At 36.7% G+C, this 14,919-nt stretch overlaps 1 protein-coding gene and 1 pseudogene across 1 annotated transcript; both read left to right on the forward strand.

Moving 5' to 3' along the window:
* The first annotated feature begins 972 nt into the window (after positions 1–972).
* LOC131822322 (olfactory receptor 4C46-like) lies at positions 973–1,904 on the forward strand (annotated as a pseudogene).
* A 6,273-nt stretch (positions 1,905–8,177) lies between these two features.
* On the forward strand, positions 8,178–9,104 carry LOC131822338 (olfactory receptor 4C3D-like). Its single transcript, XM_059158771.1, has one exon. The coding sequence runs from the start codon at positions 8,178–8,180 to the stop codon at positions 9,102–9,104; it is 927 nt and encodes a 308-aa protein (XP_059014754.1).
* Positions 9,105–14,919: the final 5,815 nt, after the last annotated feature.

The raw sequence follows: 14,919 nt of genomic DNA on the forward strand, positions 1-14,919 counted from the left end.
GGATGATAAAGCCATTATCAAAGTTAGACCTGAGAGAGCAAGGGGAGAGAGTGATTACAGGAAACCAGAAGTTCCATTCCAAGTGTTCTGTCTCATTTATCACTCACTGGTTGACAGTAAGTGATAAAGGAGGGAACCAGGACAGTAAATACCCCGAAATCCTTTTCTTCCCATCTGCCTTACATTCAGCTGGTACCACCTGTTGGTAAGAAGTAAGAGAAATCTGGTAAAAGGGGACCAGGAAAAGCAGCCTCCCAGGGTGTATACATTGAGAACAGATCTGAAGCGGTAGAAAGAATACATCTAGTACCTGTTCCAACTGTGTATTCCACTTTTTCTCCCATGTAAGAGAGTAAACACTTTGATTTGGGGAGTTAGGAGGAAAAAAGAAAACACAGGAAAAATAAATAAGGAGTCTTCCAACTGATTTATTTACATAACACTTGTTGAATACCACTATGGGTCAGACACTGACTGAACCAAGTGCTGGGGATAAAGAGGTGAACAAGACAGGTACAGATCTACTCTGCCACTTACTTGAAGGGTTTTTAAATGAGAGAAAAAAAAAGGTGAATTGCACTTAACCTGTATATTAAATCAACAATTGTACAAATAGTTTTTAAAAAAATATTTAATGAACAGTTCTTAACATTTCTTATTAGCTGAGAAACAATCAGGCTAATTATATGGTGAGTTAGTTCCCTGTATCTGGATGTCCTCTAGCACAGCCTCAGTGATGGTTCATCAGCTGATGAACCTTGTAAGAAGCTGAGTTAGTTCAAAAATTCACTCTTTTTATAAAATAGAAAAAGGATTTTCTTTTCTTGGTACACCATGAAAAAATAGCTTATACTACTAAAAATGTTTTGGTCTTGTCTAAAAATCCAAAATATAAAGTTCTCATCATTTGAAATTGGAGATCTTGTCTTTTCAGGTTAATTCTGCACTCCAGAATCTATCATCAGGATTGAAATGAAAGAAGACAGGATGAACGTGACCGAATTCATTCTAATGGGACTTACCCAGGATCGTCCAATGCAGAGAATTCTATTTCTGGTGTTACTTATCACCTACACTGTCACTGTAACAGGCAACCTACTCATTGTGGTTACTATCATTGGCAGTCAGGCTTTGGACTCCCCAATGTATTTCTTCCTGGCCTTCTTGTCTTAGATAGATGCATGCTATTCCTCTGCCATCATCCCTAAAATGCTAGCGATCTGCTCTTTGATTCAAAATCTGTTTCCTTCAGTGGCTGCATGACACAGCTCTTTATAGAGCATTTCTTAGGAACTTCAGAGATTGTCCTCCTTGTGGTCATGGCATATGACCACTATGTGGCCATCTGTAGACCTCTGCACTATGTGTCCATCATGAACCACCACACATGCTGCCTCCTCGTAGGTCTGTGTTAGGCAGTAGGTTTTCTCCACTCCATCGGACAGATTCTGATTACTTTCTGGCTCCCATTCTGTGGTCCCAATATCATGGATCACTTCATGTGTGACATTTTCCCCCTGATACAACTTGCCTGCACTGACACTTTCCTTGTTGGTCTCTTGGTTGCTGTCGATGGTGGGGTAATCTCTGTGATCACCTTTGTGATGTTACTGGTATCCTATGTGGTCATCCTGTGCTCCTTGAAGACTTACAGCTCTGCAGGGAGGAAAAAGGCCCTCTCCACCTGTGGCTCCCACATCACAGTAGTTATCCTGTTCTTCGTGCCCTGTATTTTTATGTATCTGCGACCAGTAGCTACTTTTCCCATGGATAAAGCCATAGCCGTATTCTATACTCTTGTTACTCCCATGTTAAACCCTGTCATCTACACAGTCAGGAATACAGAGGTAAAAAATGCCATTAGAATTTTATTAAACAAGAATGCAATTACAGATGATAAGTGACCCAATACAAAGATTTTATTTCTATCCTGATCTTTACATTTTTTATATTACTTTAAAACACTTTCCATACCTCCCATGTGAGACAACTCCTCTGCAAGGTAGGTATTATTATGATTATTGCTGTTTTACAGATGAAGGAAAAGGAAATTAAAAAACATTGAATAAGTAGCCCAATGTCAGAGCTAGTGTGTGGATCTGCTTTTTTCTAAATCCAAATCTGATGATCTTTCAACCATTTCAAAGACTATTAGGAAGAAGACAAGCAGTAATTCATCAGAACCGTTCTTGTCTTTTTATTTTTTTTATTTTTTTATTTTTATTTTTTTTTTATTTTTTATAAACATATATTTTTATCCCCAGGGGTACAGGTCTGTGAATCACCAGGTTTACACACTTCACAGCACTCACCAAATCACATACCCTCCCCAATGTCCATAATCCCACCCCCTTCTCCCAAACCCCCTCCCCCCGGCAACCCTCAGTTTGTTTCGTGAGATTAAGAACCGTTCTTGTTTTATAACAAACTTAAAACATGCCTTTCTAGCTACAGAGTTGTATAATAGCTTGTGTATATAAGCAGTTGGTACTCAGAAAGCTGTTCTGCCTACTGGCATATGGGACAGTGTGGAGTATAATTTAGAAAGAGGATACTTGCCAAGACACTTTTGGCCCACAGTTGATATACCTAATGTTTAAAGTTGTTTTGGGGTTTCCTGTTCTGTTGAGTAAAAGTTGTCAGGAATCATAAAAATTAATGGTATTTAAAATGACATGAAAATGTTTAAGTGTTTTCACATGGTCACCCCTTATAAAATTGAATTTCTATTTTTTTTACTTTACAAAAAAAAGTGGAAAATCAGAAGGTTTAAATAAGTAGATTCTAGAACATATCAGTCAGCCTTGAGCCCAAATATTCTTACTCCCCATCCTTTGATCTTTTCACTATATAGGGGGCTTGGACCAGTATTAGATTATGATTTGTACTATAAAAATAATTTTTATTATATGCTATAGGTTATGACACTTTATCAGAGTAATAATTATTAGTAAAATCAAATGCAAGTGTTTCTCAAAACATACAATAGAATATATTTTAAAAACTTTTACTACTAAAAAGCTGGCTTTACTTTTAGTTCCTTGAGACTGGAATCGTCTCTGGAAACTGCTTTAGGAGGTCATTTATAAGGGATACGGAAAAAAAAGGAAGGAAAAAACTATTTTTTAGCAAAACAACTTATATGACTTTGTTGGCTCTTTTTAAAAATAAAGTCTGTTAAAAAAAAAGTCTGTACCTAAATTCAAATGTATATGCATGTCATAAATGTGCTAATAGCTTCTTCTTTTCTTAAAGAAGATTTTATTTATTTATTTTAGAACTGAGATAGAAAGTGTGAGCACGGGGAGGGGCAGAGGCAGAAAGAGAATCTCAAGGACACTCCACACAGAGCATGGAGCCCAATGCTGGACTCAGTCTAATGATGCTAAGATCATGACCTGAGCACAAATCAAGAGTTGGAACTTCAAAAAACTGAGCCACCCTGGTGCCCCAGTAATTTTTTCATTTGACAGAAAGTTCCAGGCTCCTACCTCACATGGATACCACATGTTTTATTAAGAACATCAGTTGATTGCATGATGTGAAAATATTTAACAAGCGTATTATGGTTAAGAAAATGTAGAGCAAAAACCTTATCTTCAGGATGAGGAGACATGATCTTATTTCTCACTATGCCATCATCCCTTTCTGTGACACAAAACAGCTCTCCCTATTTCTACCAGTAGTTTACTTAGGTAATTCAGAAGCTATTTCCAAGTTCTGTGATTCTGCTTATGCCAATATTTTTATTATTATAAATGCTGTTAATTTGCTTCTACTTCAGTTAGAAGAAGTAAAATTGGAAAGGTTATGAGAACACATCTCATCTCATGTAATTTTTCCATTACTCATAAACAACTTAGATGTCCTTCTGGGCTGAAAGGGTCTGTGGATTGGTCTAAGACAGTATGAGTCCTGCTCTTTGAGAACATGTCCTTCTCCCTACTGAAATGTATGAAGCTGCCCACAAAAAGAACACTTTGGCAGGTATCTGATTTTTATGAAACTAGTCCCCGAACCCATCAAACATCACATCATACCTCATCTAGTTTCTGACCAGCTATGATGTGATCTATATTTAATTTATTTTTCATTCTGGTTTACCCTTCTAGGTTGAAGCTCTGTGATGCTATTTCTCAAGGGTTACCAACCAGTCTGTCTCTGGATTTATATTCTGGAAATAGACTTTCTTGGGATAGCTCCAAATAACTTATCTTTTGAATAATTATCTTCATTGCCAAGTCTCAGTGATTTAGATTGACCTTCATTTTATGCTACTTTCATCATTGAGGGGGGTAGACTAGACAGATGTAGAGGTTCTAATGCAATTAACGACCACTGTAGCTAAGTTGAGGCTGGATGACCACTTAATGGACAATATGAATGGATTGCAATCTTTCCTGATGTTGAGTATGATGTCTGCTTAAATACATGCTAATTCTCTGATCTGGCTCTGGCTTTCATTCAAGAGCTGAAAGACAAGTTCAAAACATTTTCACAGATGATACTTCAGTAAAATGTGTATTCTGTACAGCTTTCAATTTTCCATCCTCATTCAAGCTTTCTTTGGCGTCTGCCATCACAAATATTATTATAGCATTGTAATACTCAAGTGTCTAATGAACCTGGGTTTAGTTGGTCTCAGTTATCGTAAACTGTTCTCCTCATGACATGTGTTGCTCACAGTGACCACCTTCTCTTGAGCCAATCCAGATTTATGTACAATTTCTTTTTCTTTTAATAAAGGAAACATATTTGAACAAGGGTGAATGTGGTTCTATATAGGAATATTTCTGAATTGAATTGAATTAAATTTGTTTAAAAATCATTCTAAAAATTAATATTTATTTCTCTTAGTATATAATTGTATTCTAAATCACAGTTGATGACAGCATAAACGTGTAATGACACTTTAGTTGTAAAACAATAATTTGGGAATTAGGATCCTGAGCGAAGATTGAGAGGCCTGGCTTTTTCTTTTGCCTTGGTGAATAGCATTTTCAGTTCCTGTCTTATAATTCCTTGTTATGAACTGTGAATTCAGATGCATATTTCTCTTCCCTTTCATAGGTATATCAGAGATTAAGTTTAAGTGGCTGAAATAAATGCATTTTATCATCTGTGACTTGATTCATAGAATGGAATTATTTTCATTATTATGTTTATCTAATTTCAGAATTGGCCCAAGTAACAACTGCTTTGAAGAAGTAAGCTTTAGCTGGTTTGAAGTGTCAGTATTATAATGGGGTTCATAAATATCACTTAATTTATATCTTTAAATAATATTTAAAAATTATTACCAGGAATGATAGATCAGTCAAAAACACAAAATATTATAATGAAAATTTAAAAGGTCAGATTCTTATCCTCCTAAGTGTTTAATTTATACAATACCAAATATAAAGTCTCTTTATTAAACTCATCTTTATCAAGCATATAAATTCATAAGTGGTTGAGTTTGTTTTTTGCTCTTGTTATGGAGTATTGTTTTCATACAGACTAAAGGAAAAGAATTAAAAATTAAAGATGAATACTATAAAACTTCTCTCATGTTCAGTTAAGTTTCATGAAATAATTGGGTTGTTGGTAAGATCGAGTAGTAACGGTGACATATCCCTGAGGTCCAATTAGCCACAGCTAATAAACTTCGCAGAATGCACCTACAAACAGGGTATGTAGTCGTGCCTGTGAGGCTCAAGAGAAAAGTGCTGTTTATAAATCAACAAAGACACTTACCGAGCTGGGTGAGTTAGTAATTTCAATCTTACAACCTAACTTATTTCTTGGTGAACTAACAGCTGCCGGGGATCCTGGCCATGAAGCTGTGCTAAACAAGTCTGTAGGTGAGATAATTTTTTCCCCAGAAATTTATATAATTATAGAATCTCAGGTTTAAATGCATCTAACATATCATATAATCACGTCTCACATTCCATGGAACTGAGTGTTAAATCTCTTCAGGAGGTCAGGCATCACAATACAAACAACTACATCCCACCAATTTAGAAGTGAAAACATTTTTTGGGTCTTTTTTCTTACTAATATATACATTTTTATATATTTCAATTAATTAGAATCCGGTTATATTTTCAAATTTGTTCCAAACTTTTGCCCACCTATTTTTACACTTAATACTTTTCCTTAGGCATTGTACAATTTTTAAATACATCTTTCTTATAAACAACACATTATTCAAAGAGGTGCACTATATTTTAATTATCTGCTTCTCTAATGTTGGACATCATATGCAGTTTCTAGTTTTCCACAGCACATAATAATTTTGTTGAACAGATTTCTACATAATGATTTTTCTCTTTTAAAAGTATTTTTCTTTGGGTTTCATTCCTAGAAAGAATATGTTGAAACAAAAAGGACCATATAATTTCTATTTCTTCACAGCTATTTCTAAATCTCTCATTAACTGTATTTTTCTGAGTTTATGTCCACTATACTATTTTATGATCTGTTGAGGGAGTGCACCTCAGAATAAGGGAATGCAATGAAGCTTCTGCACTTGGTTTTCACACATGAGTAAAATTTTCATTTTGGATAATTAAAAAATAATCTTCTTTGTCCACTTATCTTTGCAAGGAAAGGAAATATTTTCTTAAAAAATACATTTCATTATATTTACATTTTCTCCTCTGTTTTCTTTGGGAACTATACATCTTTAAATTTCCTCATTGTATTAGTATTGCAATATCCTGCAACCAAGAATGATGGTTGATGGACGTTATGGGAGGATGGGAAAAGAAGCCATGAGAAGGCACATAGGAGATATGTGAAGGAGTGGAGGGATCTCATTAATGATAGCTCTGCTGCCGTTTGGTGATAACGTGTTGGGGAGGGATTACCAAAGGCATTTAAACTGGGACACTTTTTATGACCTTCTCTGGACAAACATACATTTATATACATGGAAGTGCCAATAAATGTTTGTTGAATGAGTGAACATTTAATGGGCACTTACAGTAAATAGTAGATATTACGTATTTGTGTGTGCGTTTGTATATATGTATGTATATAGATAGTATGTGATCTATCTTACCTAACAGAACATTTCTTTCTGTTCTCTGATTAAATTTCTATTTTCAAAACTTTTAAATAAGGGTTTCCTTTGCTTGATAGAGCATCATGTAATGAACACCCATCTAGGAGTTTTTATCCTGTTCTACTGAAGCTGCCCATTTACTGAATGTGGTTATGTTAAATTGTATGTGGAACAGCATATTGAAGAATAAAAAATATTAACTAACAAACACTGTAATAATCTTGAAAGTAAAATGACCTGGGAACATATTCTTTCCTAGAAGCCAGTTATATTTTCATACTCACTTTATAAATTTTGTCAGAAACTATTAAGCTAGAATACAACTTTTTTCTTCAGAAGTCTATTGATGTGTCATAAAGTAAAGAGTAAAAACAGAGTGGGAGGACAAGAGAGCTTGGGTATCTATGTTTATGGGATGGGGAAGTGAGTGCATTCTTACCCATGGAGATACAGGAATGTGGTAATTCACCAAGCATTTATTCATTACCTAACAGGGACCAGACACTGTAGACATTGTGCCTGACACTGTGGTAGGCACAGTGAAGAAACACAGGAACACTATATATGTTATGGTAGTTCCAGGGAAAACATGTCACCAATGGCTTGTGCATCTTCCATTTTAAATCACCTGCTTATGATTGGTACTTATGACCATGTCTTTCTTTCCACATGTGAGGTTCGAATGTAAATTCCCTTGAAGAGGGAATAGCTCATACTTTACAAAATACACGTGAGAGTTAACAATTTGTAAGCTCACAGACACAGAGGACGGCTCAGAAGCATGGGACACTGACATGACTTAGCAAAGTCATGGAGAGTGGGAACCAGGAAAATCCCAATGTCATGTTTATAGCCCAGTGTTTTTTCAGTAAATTTACTCATCCCAGGTTGTGCTATGGGTGTTTACAGGTCACAAGTATGAGGTATCTGAGGAGACGGAATGCATTGTAGAGAAAATAAGAAAGAATTGAAACAAATGTTGATGCAAAGAGTGCCCAGAGAATGCTCTACAGTTAGTCACTGTTTTTGTACTATGAAATCTGACTACAATACTTTCAGGGATAATAGGTGTCTCTCTTTATCCCTTTGTAGGGAATTCAGGCCCTAGGAAGGTGTTTCTTCCTTAATGGATCACCTCACACCTCCCAACAATGTGACTGGATTTATTCTCTTGGGACTCACGCAGAATCCATACTTTCAGAAAATACTCTTTGTGCTCTTTTTGTTCATTTTTCTATTTACTGTGCTGGCCAATCTGCTCATTGTTATTACCATCTCCCTCAGCCCCACACTTTCGGCTCCCATGTATTTCTTTCTCACATACTTATCCTTTATAGATGCATCCTACACCTCTGTGACTACCCCCAAAATGATCATCGACATGCTGTACCAGAGGAGAACCATCTCCTTGGGCGGCTGCCTGACTCAGCTCTTCGTGGAACACTTTCTGGGAGGATCAGAGATCATCCTCCTCATTGTCATGGCCTATGATCGCTATGTAGCTATCTGCAAGCCCCTGCACTACACGACCATCATGCGACCAGGGCTCTGCCACCTCCTGGTGGTGGTGGTGTGGATAGGGGGGATCCTGCATGCCACTGTGCAGATCCTTTTCATGGTCAAATTGCCCTTCTGTGGTCCCAATGTGATTGACCACTTCATGTGTGATCTCTTCCCTCTGCTGAAACTTGCCTGCAGTGACACCTACATGCTGGGAATGGTGGTGGCAGCCAATAGTGGGGCCATGTGCTTGCTCATTTTTTCCATGCTACTCCTCTCCTACATAGTCATCCTGAGCTCCTTGAAATCCCATGGCTCCGAAGGTCGGCACAAAGCCCTCTCAACGTGTGGCTCCCACTTTACTGTAGTTGTGCTCTTTTTTGTGCCTTGCATATTCACCTACATGCGTCCTGTAGTCACCTACCCTGTGGACAAGTTGGTGACTGTGTTCTTTGCAATCCTCACTCCCATGTTGAATCCTATCATTTACACAGTGAGAAACACAGAAGTGAAAAATGCCATGAGGAGTCTGTTGAAGAGGAGGATAACTTAGTCTGTTCCTAATGCCAAGGAAGGGATGGTTTATTTAATAGGGAGGATTCTATCTGTTGTACAGTGTGAAAAGAGAATGAAAGATTTTGCAGATCAATAGTGTAAAAAAAACTTCCCATATTCTAACACTGATGAAGCACTTAACAGTGGCTAGGCCTTTTGATAGGTGCTTTTGATAGCTTTTAATGTACTTTATCAAAGCCACAGTGTTCACAGATTCAAAAAAAGAATAGAAAGAACAACTATAAATCCCTAGTTTGTTTATTCTAGAGTATTTTTTTTCTCCAAGGTCTTATGTTACTTTACTAAATTTTTCACGTTTGTTACTTGACTGAAATTTTTTATTCCATGCGACTTCTTTTTTTCTTGACCTATGGTTAATCAACAAGAGAATAGAAATTCTTAGGTAGATATATCAGAGGGAGCAGTTGGGGAATAAAAGAATGACTCCTGATTTTTTTTTAGCCTGATGAATGTACCAAAGCAAAGAGGACACCAATGAAAGGAATAGACTAATTCACAACCTCTTTCTGTTTGTTTTGTTTTAATTTTTGGCACAAAAAATAAACTAGAAATCTTGAAATTATTCTCAATTTGGTCTTTTTATTTTTAAATGTTCTCATAAGTCACAGTTTTTATCGTTTTTGTTTTGTTTGTTTGTTTTTTTACTGTAAAGGAAACCTTTTCTTTTTCCTTACCAAGACTTGAACCATTTGAAGCAACAACAGTAAACATTGTTTTATTTAACCTCAACAAAAGGGCATATGGTTAAGTTTTAAAAGTTTTGCTCTGGAGGTTTGATACCTACATATATGTTACATGAACATGTTCTTATTTGTCAGGCATATACACCTCAGGTGATTTATTCATGTGGAAAGCTGATAATTCCAATATTACTGTCCTCATTTTACAGAGAAACAAATAGGTAACAAGAGAGGCTTACTAAGTCACTTGCCTCAGGTCAAAAGTATATACGATTTACAGGTATAAAATTCAAGTCCAGCATTGGGGAAGGTATGTGCTTTGGTGAGTGCTGTGAAGTGTGTAAACCTGGTGATTCACAGACCTGTACCCCTGTGGATAAAAATATATTATATGTTTATTAAAAATAAAAAATTAAAATAAAATAAATAAAATATCCTACTGGAAAAAAAAATCAAGTCCAGGTCTTCCAGATCTCAGTCCTACTTTCTTTCAAATAAAACACAGTTGCCTGGAATATTTACATATATATATATATATATGTATATACATATATAGGTCTATATTATATATTTATGTCTATAGATAATTAATTCTTCTTCAGTCTTTTATTTTTTTAAGATTTTATTTATTTATTTGAGAGAGAGAGAGAACATGAGCGGGGAGAAGGTCAGAGGGAGAAGCAGACTCCCCACAGAGCTGGGAGCCCCATGTGGTACTCGATCCCGTGACTCCAGGATCATGACCTGAGCTGAAGGCAATCGCTTAACCAGCTGAGCCACCCAGGTGCCCCTTCTTCTTCAGTCTTAATGATTCCCTCTGTTTTTTAAGAAATATGGTGTCAAATTTGCTAAAACCTTGTCTCACATGTAGAGACATATTTAAGCAGCAATGCTCCTCTCTGCACATGGGAACGATCAGGTCATTCTCCATGACTATACAACACTTTATGAGACTCTGACTATAACATTCCAGCCCGTGTTACTTCTCACAAATACCCCTTTCTCAAACTCACTTGTCATCTGGAGCTATTTCTTAACTGACCATACAGTAATGCCAGAGCATGGTATACCTGTTCTTGGGGGTAACTCTGTGTCCTAGCTTATGCATGGCTATCTCAAATCCTAAGACAGAGAAACTTGTCCCACAATGTCCAGGCCTGGAAGATGATTTAACAACACTTAGTTTACCAAAGATGATCAAGTTGGCATGTGCTGGTGAGAATTAAACATTTCGACAGAATCCAGACGAAATAATGTGTGGTTTATTTTGACAGTTGGATAGGAGCTAAGGCTAAGCCAGGGATAAGGATAGGAAAAGTATTGAGTAAATATTATTTCTAGTTTAAGACCAAAGAGGGGATTTGAAGAGGGAAGCTAGGGCCAACAATTGTGCCTTAGGGGTAACTGATGTGAGAAGATGAAAAGGACACAGATTATAAACTGTCAACAGCAAACTTGGAAGGCATAAGAACTGAAAGAAGAAATGTAAGGCAGTCTGATGTTCTCAGTAGATGGAGTCTTGCTGATTTGTGAATAATTTTAAGAAATGTTAAGATATTCTTTTGTAAAAGATCTCATCATCAAGATCCTCTCATGAAGGTTAAATGCCATCTGATTATTTCTCAGATTTAAAACAAAATGGAATTATACTTACCCTGGGAAATTAATGAGATAAATAATATTAGGATCTGTTGTACAAAGATACTTTACCTTATAAGGACTTTAATTTTTTTATTAATTTTTTTTTAGAGAGAGAGAGTACACATGTATGTGCATACATGATTTGGGGAAGGGGCAACGGACAGGGAGAGAATCTTAAGCAGGCTGCACAACAAGCATGGAATAGCTTATATGGGCTTCCAGTTCTGTGAAAATTTCAGGCATTAAGTGAAGGAATGGTCTAACCCTTATTGAAGGCTATGATGCATACATTTTGATAGGGCTTCATATGCTAAGTCTCTTAATGTAATAAGTTTTAATAGATAGATCTCTATGCCTTTGATACAAAAAAAATAAGACTGAATAAGGGTTAAGCAACAATAGCAAGTCTTTTAGACTCTGCCTTCTTTCCTCATCCCACTTCACAATAATCTTTGCTAGCATAATGTAGAAACACCCAAACATAGAACTGTTCATTGGCTGCAATGTGAAGATTGTCCTTGAGGCATTCTGTCCTTATTTTGGAGTTCACTTTCTTCTGTTCAGCTCTCCCCTGAGCTCTGCTTCCCAGGCTGCTTGTACCTTCCTGATTCTTCTTGGGTCAGAGGAAAGCCACTTGATGATCTGATGTCTACCGATGTAATTCCCTTCATGGATGTCATGTAAGGTGGGATGTAATGGGCTCAGGAAATGCAACTCAAAAGGTCACATTTGAAAGATAGTGACATATGGATGAGAGATATTTGCAGGAAAAATAAACAACTCAATTGTTGAGGAGACTGACAGTCTGGGTATGAGGGTAGCACTACGAAGAGCTAACTGTCATTTCTATAGGGCTTTTTCTATTGCTAGTCCATAGTCTTAATATTTATTACTTGAAAATGGTGGCTCCAAGGTCAATTAAGTGTAGGAAATTCATATTTCATTCATTCAAATAATTCTGTTGAGTGCCTGCAGTGTGCCAGAGAGCTTCTGGGGGCTTGGTATAAGGTGTTCAATAATACGAACAGAGGCTGTGTTTATATGGAACTTAAATTCCCATGAGGAACAGATGGTTAATAAGCAAGTTAGAGAAAGGAAGGGAGTTGGGGGAAATTGGAAGGGGAGGTGAACCATGAGAGACTATGGACTCTGAAAAACAATCTGAGGGGTTTGAAGTGGCAGGGGGTGGGAGGTTGGGGTACCAGGTGGTGGGTATTATAGAGGGCATGGATTGCATGGAGCAGTGGGTGTGGTGCAAAAATAATGAATACTGTTATGCTGAAAATAAAAAATAAATTAAAAAAAATAAGCAAGTTAACTCATGAGTGAAAAATGTAATTGTGTTAGTAGTAAGTATGATGAAAAACATTTTATTCAGGGGGCGTTGCAGAAGAGAAAAATTGGAAATGGATGTGTGTGGTTGTTTGAAGCCCAGGTACAATTTTGCTTAAGCTCAAGTTTAATCACATTATTTCCCCCAACCCTTTTCTTCTTATAAATAGGTTATCTAACACACGAATTTGCAGTGGGCACTGGGAACCATGCTGTAAATGTTGCATATCAATATTTTTCACTATTGAAGGTGAAAAAAGAATGAAGTCTATAACGCCAAATATTCTAAATGGAAAACATGTTATTTTGGAATAATAATTGTTATGGAGCAAGAAAGAATGGAGGCCTTATTTTTTCTAGCTGAGGTACATTATTTAATCCTTAATAACGGCAGGTCTCCTGCAGTACGATATGACACAATTTTAATAATACTCTTAAAAGATGAAGGCGACACTAGGCTAAGTGAGAACAATTTGGTCCCAGGACTTGCCTGGTATATTGACTTTTCTTTATTTGTGTCATTAGGCAGATGGATTGCTGTATGGCCATTCTGTTACTGAAGAAGAGAGTTTACTTGTGGAGCAGATAATTGAATGGTTAATGGTAATGCCAGGATCTGGTGGTGTGTTTGTGGAGCATCAGCCTGGCCTGGATCCAGTCAAGCTCTGCCCCTGGGAAAAACGTATCACTGCAGGGATGGGATAGGAATTCACTGGTATGGTGATTAGCTCCTGTCAGTAGAGACACAGCCTCCAGGGCATGCACTTGGAATGATGCAAGTCTGCACATTTTGAAATTCTGTGCCATTTGAAAATGTCAGTCTGCCCTCTTTTAGCTCAAATTTATTATGTGAAGGAAAATATCTTACTAAATAGTGTTTCTTCTAAGATGTGAGTTGGAAATGGTTTACAAATTCAGCTCAAAATACAGCCAAATGGTGGGCACAGTTCCATAAATTGTTTGTAAATAGATTATCTGCCCCCACCCACCCCACTACCTTTCCCATTTCGGTGAAATTTGAATTCTTCTGCCATCTACAAGGTTTGTTACCTATTTAAGCCCTTGGACACTTAGAGCAACTATTTTAAATCTTTCTTTAAAAATCATTAGACACTCTGAACCTATCAAAACAAATTCCCATTAAGTGCTTAGATGATTTGTTTTCAGAACAGGTCCTGATTTACTTGTATCTGCTAAGTTGAAACTCTAATAAGTAAAAACATATATCTCTTTTGTTGATGAAGGTTCATGTAAGCAGATCCTGGATGGGGCCAGAACTTTGGTTACCTTGACATTATCCTGGAATATTTATTGTATTCTGTCTGCCTTCTACTTCTTGAGACTGTCAGTTAACTGCCTTTTGGAGGTCGCAAGGATGACATCAGGTTGACTTCTGGAGGTAACCTGAACAAGTTACTTGAGTATTAAACCATCTTCTTATTAATTTGAATTACTATTTTTAAAATTATTAAAACAACCGAATCACTTTACATATATACACAATTACATATGTACATATATTAAGTATAATTATACTTAAAATGTATCAGTAGGTCATCTGTTTTGACTATACTCACAAACTGTGCCTTTGGATAGAAAGCCTTAAGCTATCAACACTTTTGGGCTGGATTTACTTTAATCACTCTTTGAAATTATCAAAATTTAAATGTCTGCCTAATGCAGGTCATGAGCTTAACAACTATAAGAGTGTGTTTGAAAGCAGTGATTCTATTGAACTAGGAGTCTAAGGTATGGCTCTGCCATATGGCTCTTGGGTTTGGTTAAAGCCTGTCTAGGAGTAGAAAAGAGAGAGCTGAAAGACAATAACTATGTGGATATGTGAGCCTGGATGTTGGAGGAATAGCAGTCAGGCTCTGGCAATGGCAATCTCTCATTTCTGGATGCAGGATTGGTACCACCATTGCCTGGGCCCAAGGATCAATACTGCTTTCTTTGTATGAATTCAATTTCATGGTTTAATTAAATTTAATTAAATGACCTGTGTGTGCACAGTGCAGCATTAGAAATTTGTGAAAATAGATAAATTAGCTATCTTTAAGCATCCACATAAGGAGATAGAACCAACCTGAAATTTTAAAAATGGCTAGGAAGCCAATTGAATTTTGCTGATATGCACCC

The sequence above is a fragment of the Mustela lutreola genome, chromosome 1, assembly GCF_030435805.1.
Source record: "Mustela lutreola isolate mMusLut2 chromosome 1, mMusLut2.pri, whole genome shotgun sequence".
Lineage (NCBI taxonomy): Eukaryota > Metazoa > Chordata > Mammalia > Carnivora > Mustelidae > Mustela > Mustela lutreola.